This window comes from Caenorhabditis elegans, chromosome II (assembly GCF_000002985.6).
Source record: "Caenorhabditis elegans chromosome II".
NCBI lineage: Eukaryota > Metazoa > Nematoda > Chromadorea > Rhabditida > Rhabditidae > Caenorhabditis > Caenorhabditis elegans.
In genome coordinates, this window is record NC_003280.10 from 2624786 (window position 1) to 2638200 (window position 13415).

General features: G+C 40.1%; 5 protein-coding genes and 1 pseudogene across 6 annotated transcripts; 5 read left to right on the forward strand and 1 right to left on the reverse strand.

The window, feature by feature from the left end:
* Nucleotides 1–306: 306 nt before the first annotated feature.
* Nucleotides 307–2324, forward strand: lgc-28 (Acetylcholine receptor-like protein cup-4). The gene is made up of 8 exons (NM_001026882.3): nucleotides 307–443; nucleotides 675–830; nucleotides 890–1014; nucleotides 1115–1303; nucleotides 1517–1666; nucleotides 1720–1827; nucleotides 1873–2009; nucleotides 2056–2324. The coding sequence occupies exons 1-8, from the start codon at nucleotides 345–347 to the stop codon at nucleotides 2283–2285; spliced, it is 1194 nt and encodes a 397-aa protein (NP_001022053.1). The 5' UTR covers nucleotides 307–344; the 3' UTR covers nucleotides 2286–2324.
* Nucleotides 2325–2963: 639 nt separating this feature from the next.
* Nucleotides 2964–4411, forward strand: sri-71 (Serpentine Receptor, class I; the record flags this gene model as incomplete). The annotated part of the gene is made up of 5 exons (NM_001377725.1): nucleotides 2964–3119; nucleotides 3325–3453; nucleotides 3496–3714; nucleotides 3905–4329; nucleotides 4378–4411. 5 exons carry the CDS (start codon nucleotides 2964–2966, stop codon nucleotides 4409–4411), a joined length of 963 nt encoding a protein of 320 aa, NP_001364738.1.
* Nucleotides 4412–4784: 373 nt separating this feature from the next.
* On the forward strand, nucleotides 4785–6446 carry sri-37 (Serpentine Receptor, class D (Delta); the record flags this gene model as incomplete). The annotated part of the gene is made up of 4 exons (NM_061910.2): nucleotides 4785–4934; nucleotides 4980–5108; nucleotides 5678–5896; nucleotides 5952–6446. The coding sequence occupies 4 exons, from the start codon at nucleotides 4785–4787 to the stop codon at nucleotides 6444–6446; spliced, it is 993 nt and encodes a 330-aa protein (NP_494311.2).
* A 237-nt stretch (nucleotides 6447–6683) lies between these two features.
* Nucleotides 6684–8300, forward strand: D2062.1 (SCP domain-containing protein). The gene is made up of 4 exons (NM_001306577.2): nucleotides 6684–6747; nucleotides 6797–7026; nucleotides 7865–7981; nucleotides 8028–8300. The coding sequence occupies exons 1-4, from the start codon at nucleotides 6688–6690 to the stop codon at nucleotides 8233–8235; spliced, it is 615 nt and encodes a 204-aa protein (NP_001293506.1). The 5' UTR covers nucleotides 6684–6687; the 3' UTR covers nucleotides 8236–8300.
* Nucleotides 8301–9424: 1124 nt separating this feature from the next.
* Nucleotides 9425–10536, forward strand: sri-41 (annotated as a pseudogene). Its single transcript has 5 exons — nucleotides 9425–9562; nucleotides 9605–9727; nucleotides 9772–9990; nucleotides 10183–10394; nucleotides 10479–10536. Coding segments are annotated over exons 1-5 (750 nt in total).
* A 4-nt stretch (nucleotides 10537–10540) lies between these two features.
* Nucleotides 10541–12674, reverse strand: F22E5.21 (Endo/exonuclease/phosphatase domain-containing protein). Its single transcript, NM_001381353.1, has 4 exons — nucleotides 12598–12674; nucleotides 12394–12538; nucleotides 11898–12107; nucleotides 10541–10794 (listed from the first exon to the last, which is right to left on the reverse strand). The coding sequence occupies exons 2-4, from the start codon at nucleotides 12516–12518 to the stop codon at nucleotides 10575–10577; spliced, it is 555 nt and encodes a 184-aa protein (NP_001367711.1). The 5' UTR covers nucleotides 12519–12538; nucleotides 12598–12674; the 3' UTR covers nucleotides 10541–10574.
* Between the last annotated feature and the right edge of the window lie 741 nt (nucleotides 12675–13415).

A 13415-nucleotide genomic window follows, 5' to 3' on the forward strand; every position in this document is an offset into this window, starting at 1 on the left:
AAAAGCAAGTAGCTTTCGATAAATGTCAGATAATTGACAAACCAAACTATTTTAGTCGATAATTTCGGTTAGCCGAATTGTCTATGCCAAAAATCGATAATTTGTCTGGAAATCGATAGTTTTGTCAGAATATTAAAAATTCGTCAAAAATCTACACATTTCCAACTAAAATATCCTACTCACAATAATTCTTACTGAACTTCAATGTGCGCATTCATTTGCAGATAGTATAAACAAAATATCAATTATCTGTTTATAAGCGCACATATTATATTTCACTGCGCTCCTCGCAGCCATCTCTCCCCCATTCCGTACACACTTTCCAGTTCCCAGACGTCCCGGCAATGGATTTGTCCACCGGAGTTGCTCTTTTGAGCATGTTCAGCTTAAATATTCAACTGGAACCTTCTCCTGGCGAGATGGAGAAAAGATATGAAGCTGAGGTATGTTTTTCCAAAAAAAAAATTTTTGAAAAAATTGACCAAAACAATGTACAGCTGCCGACAATTCACAGGGCGGTTTTTGAAAGAATTGCGCAATTCGAACCCATGAGCTTAACAACAGCGACCGACGCCTTATAGAGACCGTTTTACTATATTTTTCAATAGGTCCTGTGAGAAGTCTGCCGCCCGCTTGTTCTAGCAGCCGATACCTCACTGGCAAACTTTTTCCAGACCAAACTCCGCGAGGACATTACAAAACGATTCGATGACACAATGCCCATCAAGAAAGACGGATACCTCCAACTGATTCCTCTACTTCACGTAGATCATATCCATGATATACAAGATGAACAGGGTGTCTTGAAAATGGCTCTGACATTCACTTTTGTAAGATTTCTTAGGCTTGAAAAATATTTCCAAAATCAAATAAATTCGAATTTTTGTAGACTTGGATGGATGAACGCCTCATGTGGAATCCGTCAAACTACTCAGGAATCCGAACTTTCTCAACAACACGCCACGAGATGTGGAGAAAAAAGTTCTGGACTCCAACCTTGATGATGACCGATGTGTAAGTTTCAATTTTCAACCTTAAAACGTGCCTACGTGCCTACGTGCCTAAGTGCAGGGCAGGCCTACTTGACCTACCTGACTAAAATCCAATTTTCCAGACCAAATTCACGCAGACCATCTGACGTTTTCAAGCCTTTCGATATGGATATCTACATCTCCTCAAGTGGAATGGTCCGGACAAGTGCTCGAATGATGCTCACAATCCCGTGTCGCACTGGATTCGGAAGCTATCCGAATGACTACAAAAACTGCACATTCACACTGATGTCACCGTATTACGCAGATCAGTAAGTGATGAATTCTCTGATTGGTCCAAAAATGGGAGGTGCTCAGCGCTTATTGGTTCGTTTTTGAATAGAAACCAATCAGCGCTCAGCTCTACCTATTTTTCGACCAATCAACAATGCCCACACGCGTTGATTGGTGGTGATTGGCCAAACCTATAACAGACCAATCAGGGCTTGCCACGCCCACACCCGCTGATTGGTCCAAATTTTCAGATTCCGCTTCGCCCAATGGGGTGGCGCCGAGTTCACCAGATACCTGATGTCCTCCCGTGTGACCGATGTTCTAGACTTTCAGCTGATCAACATAGATACTCGGAACTATTACATGTTCTTGGGCTCAGAAGTTGTTGACGATTTTTCCAAGTGAGCACCTACATATTGAGCTTTATCTATGTATATTAATTCCACGTGTTTAGGTTCAAGCCGAGACATTGCCGATCATTTTATCGATACAATTTGGTACTGAAAAGGGTCAACAAATTTGTGAGTGTACAGCTTATTGCACCGATTTCGGTGATTGCGGTGTGAGTTCTCAAAAAATTTTATTTGAATTTGGCGCAATTTTACAGTTTCCTCGCGATTTCCGGCTTCCTACCCCACTTCTACGGTCTAGTTTGTGCTGGAAGCGCATTAGTATATGAAACTATCTTCACCTATGATGTCGAGCAAGTTCTGCCAAAAGATTATAGTGGAATGCCAATGATTGGTGGGTTTATCGATTATTGAAAAACTTCTGAAAAAATATTTTCCAGCAATCCTCCTGTGTTTCCTTTTCGCCGAGACAATTGTGCTCCTAGCCTGGAAAGTGTTCTCAATAAACACGCGAAGTCACACAGTTTTCACAGCATTTCCAGAATATTTCGATGATGAAATTACGTCCAAAAAGGAGAAGCTTCTGAAGTTCGTGATTTGGGTTGACAAATTTCTGATGGTCGCACTTTTCGTTCAAAGTTTTGTTGTCATGTATTTGGCTCGAATCTGATGTGATCTAATAAAGTTTTTGAAATGAAACAGCAAATTTGGGCTGTAGCCCAAGAATTGTCCGCTGCTAGGGCAAGCCTCTCAGATTTTTGAAAACTCATAAAATGTTGGCTGCTTCACAGGGGCTTCAGTTCAAAATAGACAGTGCGTTACAACTGAAGCACAACAACAACGGGGGGGGGGGGGGCAAGCTAAAGCAGGATGCATCTGGGGTAGGGCTTCCAGGGGAGACAGGCGCGGCTTCAGAGCCCGACGCCTGCTTCACGCAGGTGGTTCTAGGGGTTCTTTCGCCGCTCCCGACATTTTTCAGGTTCCGCGCCGCTCTATAAAGGAGGCGCGGCTCGCGGCGCAAGGCAGGCGTTTTGGTGCCTACATGGAATCCCTAGGAGTCCAGCAGGATGCATCAGGGGAATGATGGGCAACCTACCTACACACGGTCCTGCACATACCTCCCTCCATGCCTACCTACTTGCCTGCCGACAAAGGCGCCCACCTACCACAATATATAAATTTCTGCCGATTTCGCTTAACCTAAATTCCAAACAACGTTTCGAAAAGTATATCTAGTTTGCTCACTCGCCACCGAAAAACAAATGAAATATCGCGAAATTACAGCTTTTAAATTGATATTTGCAACGAAAAAAAAACGTGTTGCTCACTTTCATTTCAGTCAGAAAACATGATAGCTATAGATTTCACCAATCCACTATGGCTCACCTATTTTTATCATTTTATCGGAGTCATTTCTGCAATTCTGAACACTTTGGGAATCTATCTATTGGCATTTAAGCTTGGAAAGCTTGGTCCTTTTCGGTTTTATTTGCTGGGGTTTCAGGTAAAAAATATTATTATTAAATCAGTGAAATGTCGGTTGTTTTAAAAACTTAAAAACGGGAGCCGTTTTTTTTTTAATTTCAACCCGCAAGATGTCGGCTGCCAGCTAACATAGCCAGTGAGGTGTCGGGTTCACTCTTTTAACGATGTTTTCTGTCAGGCCTGCAAGAAGAAGAAGCCGACACTTCACTAGTTCAAAATTTCAGATTTCCTGCATGCTCACGGATATTCAGCTGAACTTGCTCAGCCAACCTATATCACTTTACCCATTGCTGGCCGGGTACACTCAAGGAGTCATGTCCACAATTTTTGGGATTTCCAGTCATTTTTGCGCGGTAAGAATTCTCGGGCTAATCAAAAACTTGAAATATTCGCAGATGATAATCGGCTTTTTGGCATTAATTCAACTCGAAGCTCTAACTCTCTGTTTCGGAAAAAAGCATCAAGCTATTGCATATATTCTAAAAATCCATTTAGTCCACGACGTTTTGCTATATTTCTGCTATTTTCTGTGCATTTTCGCCCCAGTTGTGCTCTGTGCGAGCATGCAATATTTAAGCTTGAGCCGAGAGGAGCAGTTGGGTTATATCAGAGAGGTGAGCTTTTTGGAGTCGCCCGCTACCGCCGGCTATCGGCCCGCTATCACCCGCAACCGCCGGTTACCAGCTCGCTACCGCCCGCTACCGCTCACAACTGGTCCGCTTTCGCCAGCTACTGGTCCGCTAACGCCCGGGACCGCCGGCTACCGGCCCGCTACCGCCTGTTATCACAATTGACAATTTGCAGAATTTCCCGTACCTCTATCCAGATTTCCTGAAGCTCCCGCATTTTGTCCTGTACATTCGGTCGCCGAACCTTGTCTGGCTGTTCCTAAGCATTTTCGTCGGCGGCTTAACGATTTCCCTAATATTTTCAATATTTATTTTGGATCTATTTCGGTTAATGCGAATCTTACGACTAAAAATATCTAGGTCAACATATCAAAAGCACCAAGAAGCCTTGAGAAGCCTGATGGTTCAACTGATGACTTCTATTCTGTGCATTGGCCCTCCATGTGCTCTGGTGGCGCTTGTCTACCTGGAAATTCCAAATGGAAGATTGCTTTCTGAAATTTTAATAGCAATGTTTGCAAGCCATTCCTCAATCAATATGCTCTCGCTTTTCATATTTTTCCCGCCATATCGCAGGCTTTTCGGGTGGAGTCTGAAAAAGTATTGAACTCCTGAAATGTCGGCTGCTAACTTTACTATAATTTTCAGGAGCCGGACAAAGAGAGTGTCCTCTATGTTTTAAATATTTTTCATGGAAAAGAAAATGATATTGTATAAATTTCCAATCAATCTTTATTCAAATTCAATTCCACATTATCCCGATGTAACGGTGTCTGGAACCACTACAACTGGCTCCGACTTTGTAGAACTTGCTCTGAAAAAATTTCCAGCTTAACCTCGAATATTTACCACCTGAGTTTGTGCTCAAACTTTCGTGCTCACTTTGGTTCTTGAATGTTAGTTCTAAACAAAATAAATAAATATAGAGTGCTGTGTCGGATTATAGGGAAATCTAATTTCCTGGTCTCGTTTTTTTTTCTTCTTTCTGATTTCATTCTGTTAATTTTTGTTCTTTATTCTTTCCAACTCTCCTTTTTTCACAAATTTACACCAAAATGATAGACTTTTCGACCCCTTTTTGGCTCATGTTGTACTATTATTTAATTGGCAGTACTTCCCTGATTCTGAACCTTTTCACTATATTTTTGGTGATTTTCAAGAGCGACAAAATTGATAATTTTAGATATTATTTGCTGGTTTTTCAGGTACAAATTCAAAAAACATCTATAATTTTTTCAGTGAATTTTCAGATCTCCTGCACCATCACAGACATCCATACAACTCTCCTTCTTCAGCCATTTCCGTTGCCTCCAATGATTGCGGGGCACTATAAAGGACTGATAACCTTTTATTTATCAGTAAATGCCTATCACCACGTGGTAATGTTTTTAAGCAGGTACTAAAAACTACAAACTATACTCTACAGAATACAATTTGAGCACAAAAAACTACAAAAAAAATTTTGGCAATAGCTGAAATAGTTTCCTTGTTTTTTCTCGCGATTTTATTGGAGAAATTCGATTTATTTTGAAACTCGAATTTTGAATAACTTGTTTTGTTCTTGAGTTTAAATTCAGTGACAGCTACAACCTATAAACTACAAACTACAAGCTACAAACTACAAAATACATACTACAAACTAGAAACTACAACACAATAGAAAATGACTCTCATTTTGAAAAAAAAATGTTAGAATAGGTAGCCACTGTAGTTAGAAAAGGTCACAACAATGAACAAGAATGAGCCCTAAACTACAGACTACAGACTACAAACTACAAACTACAGACTACAAACTACAACAACATAGAAAATAATTCTCATTTTGAAAAAAGAAATGTGAGAAGCGGTGGCCACTGTTGTTAGAAAAGATCACAACAATGTTCAATAATGAACACTAAGCTACAGACTACAACCTACAAACTACAAACTACAAACTACCCTTTTTCAGGCATTTGGAATTTCCTCAACCGTATTTCAAATCGAAGCCCTTGTCTACTGCTTCTACACAAAACACCAATCAATATCGATTTTTATGAACTGTCGGCGATGGCCGAAAATCTTCTGCTACTCTATGATTTCAGTAGCATCTGTGATCCCTTTCTTTATTTTCTATGCTCTATGCAGAGCTGGAATGAGCCGAGAAGAGCAGTTGGTCTATGTGGGAAGGGTATGTGGATTCACCAGTTTTCCTGTCAACTTTTATTTATATATTTTTGGTTTAGAGTTATCCAGAATACCTTCTTCAATTCTCAAACCTTACCAACATAGCCATCTACGACATATCTATCTGGATCTTGATAGTTTGTGCGATTTCTGCATTTGGCGGAGTTTCCTGCATCCTCCTCTTCTCCTACATAACAATTGACCTATTTCTACTGCTGAAATCCATGCAAAAAAGCTTATCGCCCAGTAACTATGACCGTCATAGATCTGCAGTGTACAGTTTGCTTGCTCAATTTGCCACGTCATCATTGATCCTTGCCCCACCATTTGTTTATATGGTGGTTACAATTAATCAAGTGGATTTTGGACAGTTTTTAGTGGAAATTATTCTGGCTGTGTTTGCATCGAGGAGTGTGGTTAATGCGGTAGTGCTTATCACAACAACTCCGCCGTATAGGAAATTCGTTGTACGGAGTATTTTTAGAAAAAAGATGGAGCCTAGAAAAGAATCGATATTGGTATCTATGGTGCATCGAAGTGTCAAAGTTGGATGAATTTGGATATTCTAGATAGGATCTTAAAGAAGAAGATGAATACTATAATATCTAGACAAAATCCTCACTAGCGCTTCTCCACGTTTAAGAATGGTTCGGGTTCGGCTCGATTGCTCTTTAAAAAAAAACTAACAACTAAGCAATAATCTCCTTAAAAATGCACGTGAACTCCTGAAATCCAAAAATACACACAACTTGTGTGAAGATTATTTTTCCAAAAACTACTCATTTCTCATTGACAATGACTTCCAAATCAGTCGCTACACCGGCTTTGGATCCAGCTTTTCAACAGCTGACAGCCGTAAGTGAAAGAAATTTACTGCAAAAAAAATTATTTAAACATTTTCTAGTTTGCTTCCGTCCATAACTTCATATTGGTCAAGGGGCAGGCTGACAAGCAGGACCTTGCTGGGTATAATATACCGAAACTCAAAGAGCTCATCGTGGCGTATCACAATCTGTACCGTTCGAAGCATGGTGCACCTCCGCTGGTTGCTGACCCGGTTATGGATGTGGCGGCCAAGCGTTGGGCAGATGAGATGGCGAAGAGTGGGTGGATTTCCCACGAGAAGCCTAGAAAGTGAGTTGAACAGACGATACACGTGGTGTCACAGTGTCCCATATTGGTTTGATCTACGTAGATCTACAAAAAATGCGGAAGAAGAGACGCAGAGTTATCAACTGATTTTGCAAGGTTAAGAACGTGCTGACGTCACAATTTTTGGTAGATCAAACCGTTTGAGACAGCTTGGTACCACATGAAAATGGAAAAACTTTTGTCAGACTTTGGATAAATCTAGACCGTTTGCTAAACTTTGTGCAATTCGTGGGCCGAGCTAGGAGACCTCGGGCAAGACTTGAGCAAATTTTAGACGCATTGGGCCAGGTCTGAATTTACAGCTTTTCCTGGTAAGCTCTTAGCCTAAGCTCTAAGCCTAAGCTCTAAGCCTAAGCTCTAAGCCTAAGCTCTAAGCCTAAGCTCTAAGCCTAAGCTCTAAGCCTAAGCTCTAAGCCTAAGCTCTAAGCCTAAGCTCTAAGCCTAAGCTATAAGCCTAAGCTCTAAGCCTAAGCTCTAAGCCTAAGCTCTGAGCCTAAGCTCTAAGCCTAAGCTCTAAGCCTAAGCTCTAAGCCTAAGCTCTAAGCCTAAGCTCTAAGCCTAAGCTCTAAGCCTAAGCTCTAAGCCTAAGCTCTAAGCCTAAGCTCTAAGCCTAAGCTCTAAGCCTAAGCTCTAAGCCTAAGCTCTAAGCCTAAGCTCTAAGCCTAAGCTCTAAGCCTAAGCTCTAAGCCTAAGCTCTAAGCCTAAGCTCTAAGCCTAAGCTCTAAGCCTAAGCTCTAAGCCTAAGCTCTAAGCCTAAGCTCTAAGCCTAATCCTAAACCTAAGCCTACGCTTGTCAACTCACAAACTTCTACATTTTCAGATACGGCGAAAACGTGGCCATGTTTTGTCAGTCTGGATGCTGGCCGTTGCCCCAAACACTCGCTCAAGCTATGGTTCATTTATTCTACATCGAAGGAATCGGTTATGACTATTCGAGGTTAGTGCGCATCTGCATTGTAAGCTTAAAACCTGTAAGTTTTCAGCTTCAAACCCGAACTGTTGAAGGAAAACGGGCATTTCACCCAAATCGTCTGGAAGAGCTCTCGAAAGATCGGAGTCGGCATCTCCATCGGAAAATCGTCCCAGCCGCCATATATTCCGACAATGTTTCATTGTGTCAAGTTCGACCCGCCTGGAAACGTCCTAGCTCAGCAGTACTACTTGAGCAATGTCCAACGCCCGACGGCTTAGAATAATACTGAATAGTGTTTGAAAATTTATTAGAAATACGTTTTCACATTAATAGTTACTCGATTTTCCTTATGTTGTGGTCTTGTACATTTTCCGAGTTTCAGCACATATTTCCTGTACGGTGGTGTAGTAACCACTAGGACAAACGCGTTTGTTGTTGAGTGAAAGGTGAAAATTGCCAATAAAATCTGCACCGTAATCTGTGCATATTGAAATTCATGTTCACTTTACAATTTTGATGCAACCCTATTCATTGTTTCCAATAATTGCAGGATTTGGCTCCGGGATTTTGATAAAGTATTTCGGAGTTTGGATGCATTACATGATGGTTTGTAGTTTGAGCAACTGACAGTTAACGGGAATTTTAGGGTAGCAAAAATTCGATACCCGTGAATTGTCGGCTGCATCTTTTGTTTAACCCAACCCGGTTTACTAGTTAGCTAGCCTATTCTAAAGTTATGTTCTTGAATTCTTCTCGAAAAGTGATAGTAAGCCTAAGCCCTAAGCCTAAGCTTAAGCCTATGCATAAGCCTAAGCCTAGTCCTAAGCCTAAGCCTAAGCCTAACCCTAAGCCTAGACATAAGCTTACGTTTCACTGTTTCAGACATTTCTAGCAGTTATCCTAACTGCCCAGGTGGAATGGCTTGTGTTCTGTTTCTTGAAAAAACACCAAGCAATTGGAGCAGCTTCTCGCTCAACTCACCGCGTCTTCATTATGCTTCGGACCACCGATTATATCAGTTTTCGTGTTGGTCTTCGAGTTCCAGAGTTCTCAATTTATAGTGCAAGTTATGTTGGCTGTCGCGGCAGCTCATTCGCCAGTTAATGCAATTGTTTTAGTAATGTCTACACCTCCGTATAGAAATTTTGTGGTGAGATGCAGGGGGTTAGTTAGCTAGTTTTTGTGAATATCATATGGGGATTTTCAGAAATGGAAGAACGAATAGAGTTGCGATCAATCTAGTCGAAGCAGCTACTCCAGTATAAACTTGGCCTTTTTTTGGCAGGTGCAACAATTTTCGGAGATGTGATCTATAAAATAATATTTCTCGGGACAACACTAGACATGTTCAATATGTTACGTGATATGCTTTACAAGACTGACTCTCTAGTAATATTCTCATTTTCACCTGCCCTTTCAGAGCCTGATCTTTACAAAAAACAAGCGATTTCAGTTCCCCCGTGAGCTATGTTTTCCGACTGGTTGCCAATATTTTACGCTTGCATTGGAGTTTTATCTCTTATCCTAAATGGCTTCACGATATTCTTGGTGCTTTTCAAGAGCATGAAAATTGACAGATTTCGATACTGTATTTTGGCGTTCCAGGTAGATTTTTCATTCAGATCCTATAAGATCCTGTGATTTCAGATCCTGTGCACCTTTACCGATATTCTTCTGACATTTCTCATGCAGCCTGTACCCCTTTTCCCTATCATGGCCGCCTATTGCTCCGGGCTTCTTGCAAAATACGTCTGGGCTCACTACCTTGTGGTGCCAGAACCCTCTAGCTGTAAAAGTTGTACGGATAATTTTAGACCAGTCTGGCAGCAAGTATGGCGGCCCAGATACAATGTCTGATATACTGTTTTCTGAAGAAACATCGGAGCATCGGAAGAATTCTGGAGCGACAGGTTATTCCTGACAATATGTTTGTTTTGTTGGAAATTACAACACCGGTGGCTCCGGTGGTGGTCTTTGTGACTGTGCTTAAAGCCGGACTGGGGAGAGAAGAGCAAATGGGTTATCTGGAGAAGGTAAGAGTTTGCTAGAGGGGTTAGGTTTTGGCTGAAGCTTAGGCTTTGGCTTAGGCTTTGGCTTAGGCTTAGGCTTAGGCTTAGGCTCAGGCTTTTGTCATGGGCACACTTCCAGTATTACCCGCAACTACTCTCCCCTCACTTCCCAAATTTGGCCATCTACAACTTCAATCTATGGTTCTCCATCATGGCATCCGTCGCTTGCTGGCTCAACTGGCCGCCGCTTCGCTTTGCTTCGGACCTCCGCTATTAACAGTCGTGGTGGTAATGCTCGAGTTTAGATATACTCAACTGACTATTCAATGTCTAGTGGTAATCTTTGCTTCTCATTCTACAATTAACGCTTTGGTACTGGTCCTGGCAACACCTCCGTATAGGAAATACGTTTTTCCGCAGACTAAAAAGTGAGTTCAGGTGGTGTCAGAATGTCCCATTTTGGTTTGATCTCCGAAAAAACCGAACATTTTTAACTTTTTTTTAAATTCCAGAAAACCATCGAAAGCACATCTTTGGGTCAAAATAATTGTGGTCAAAGCTCTCATATGATTATTTTTCGATAACAAACTTATTTATTATTTATTTATCTATTTATACCCGGCAATAAGAATGAGTTTCCTTCCAGTTTTCTTTTTAGTACCGGGGACCAGCACATCAACACTGTCCCACCATCCAGGACCCCATGGTCTTCCAAAACTGTTGGCTGAGTTTACAGAAACGTTGCGATTCGCTTCGATTAGACCGACAAAGTTTGTGTCATGGAATGTGTTGAGCAACTCGTGAAGCATATTCGTGTAGTTTGATTGTCTGAAATACGTCTATAAATTTCTTTCAAAAATTCAGAAAAAAAAATCCTATTTTAATGGGTTTTTTTTTCGTATCAAAAAAAGCATAAAAACTTTTGATGAGAATTTTGCAAATTTTAATTGAACCTGGGGTTGGCGGCAATTTCCGTTCGATAAATTCGGCGAATCGGCAAACTTTCGGCAATTTATCGATTTATCGATTTGCTGAAAATATTTAATTCCGGCAATTTGCCGATTCGTCGGAAGTTTTGATTTCGACAATTTGCCAGTTTGCCGATATGCCGGATTTTTTATTCCGGCAATTTACCGATTTGCCGACTTGCCAATTTGCCGTAAATGTCAAATTCTGGCAATTTGTCGACTTACCGATTTGCCGGAAATTTTTAATTCCACTTGTCGGTTTGCCCATTTGCAGGACATGTTTAATTCCGGCTATTTGCCGGTTTGCCCATTTGCAGGACATGTTTAATTTCGGCTATTTGCCAGTTTACCGATTTGCCGGAAATTTTAATTCCGGCAATTTACCGATTTGCCGATTTGTCGGAAATATTTATTGCGGCATGTTGCCGATTTGCCAATTTGCCGGAAATTTTTAATTCCGGCAATTTGCCGATTTGCCGAATTGCCGGTAGTTTTTAATTCCAGGAATTTGCCGATTTGCTGAAAATATTTAATTCCGGCAATTTGCCGATTTGCCAAAAATTTTTAATTACGACATTTTGCGGGTTTGCCGTTTTGCCGGAAATTTTTAATTCAGGCAATTTGCTGATTTGCCATTTTTCCAGCAAATTCGGCATATTCGCAACTTACGGGCTTGCCGATTTGCCGGAGGTTTTCAACTTCCGCAATTTGCCGACTTGCCGGTAATTTTTAATTCCTTGAATTTGCCGATTTGCCGATTTGCTGGAAATTTTTAATTCCGGCAATTTGCCAATTTGCCGAAAATGTTTAATTCGGCCAATTTGCCAATTTGCCGACTTGCCAATTTGCCGTAAATGTCAAACTCCGGCAATTCACCGGTTTGCCGATTTGCCGGAAATGTTCAACTCTGACGATTGGCCGATTTGCCGGAATTTTCAATTCCCGGCAATATTTTAAACTTACTGACTAATTCCCTGTTTACAAGCGGTGTCTACTTCAGTTTTGACGGTTTCAAATGCTAACATTGGCGAATCACTCCATTCATGACTTCGATAAACTATGATATTACATTTTCCAGGATTAACTGATACTATCAGTTGTTTCTTATCCCCAAAAAGAGTATGACATTCTGATTCTCCATAGTTGTCGTATACAATTATGTAGAACACATCGCTGAAAATTCAAATTTTCTGAAATTAAAATTTTGGCGGGAAATTCAAATTTTCTGGGAAAAATATTTTGGCGGGAAGTTCAAATTTTATTTGAAAAAATTGGACAAAACTTCATATTTTCTGAAAAAAACATTTTGGCGGGAAATTCAAACTTTCTGAAAACCCTTTTTTGGCTGGAATTTCAAATTTTCTGAGAATAAAAACATTTTGGCGGGAAATTCGAATTTTATGCGCAAAAAGTTGGCGGGAAATTCAAATTTTCTGAGAAACGGGAAATTCAAACTCACTTTGTAAGAAACCTCATGAGCTCAGTTTTCACCAAAACCGCTCTATCACTATTTGTAACATGCATATCATTTTCCACAATATAATTGATAATTCTCTCCACGTTGTGCGGCCAAGTGTAGTCCATTTTTAACGGCAGGGAAACACCTGGAAATAGTTTTCGAATAATTTAAATTTAAATTTAAATAAAAATAAATAAATCTCACCAATCTCGTTATTAGACATTTTGTTGTAAAATGGAAAAAAAACTTGTCAATCGAGTAATCAATGTGAGTAGAACTTTACGTTGTGTTTGTTGCCCATCTCTTGATTTCTCGGCTTCTCTGCGTCTCTCGGGTATTAATAGTCTATTTTTGATCGGTGTGGGTTCTCAGCAAACTTTAGATAGGGATTACCAATTTTTAAAAGTAAAAAATTTGAAAAAATCTCTCAAAAATTACAGATTTTAGGATCTTTTAGACCGGAGTGTAAAAAATTGTTTTTTTTTTAATTTTTAATTATCCTGAATTTTTATAATGATATGTTCTTTCTTAATGTCTTATTTATATTGTATTTCCAACTATTTTCACGTTGATACAGCTACTTTCAAAGTCTCCGGTGCAATCGCGCTCCATTGTCACGTACTACACGCGGTGTCAGGTTATCCCATAACGGTTTGATCTACAAAAAGTGCGGAAGTTTTTTTCCCAAAAAATGTGACGTCAGTACCATGCAAAATTGTATGAGAAAATCTGAGTCTAAATTCCCGCATTTTTTGTAGATCAAAACGCTATGGGACAATCTGACACCGCGTGAAAATAGTAAATGAAACGGCGGGAAATTCGAAATTTTGAGTACCTCCTTAACATTTTTATGTTTGAAAACCCTCATGTTTTCAAATTTTATTTTAAATTTAAATTGTTTAAAAAAGCTATTTTTCTCTTAAAATTCAAAATTTTTGTGAAAATTCTTCAAAAATTCCAGATTTCACAGGTTTTTTTTATTCATTCAACATTTTTTGCTGAATTATAACTGAAAAAATAGA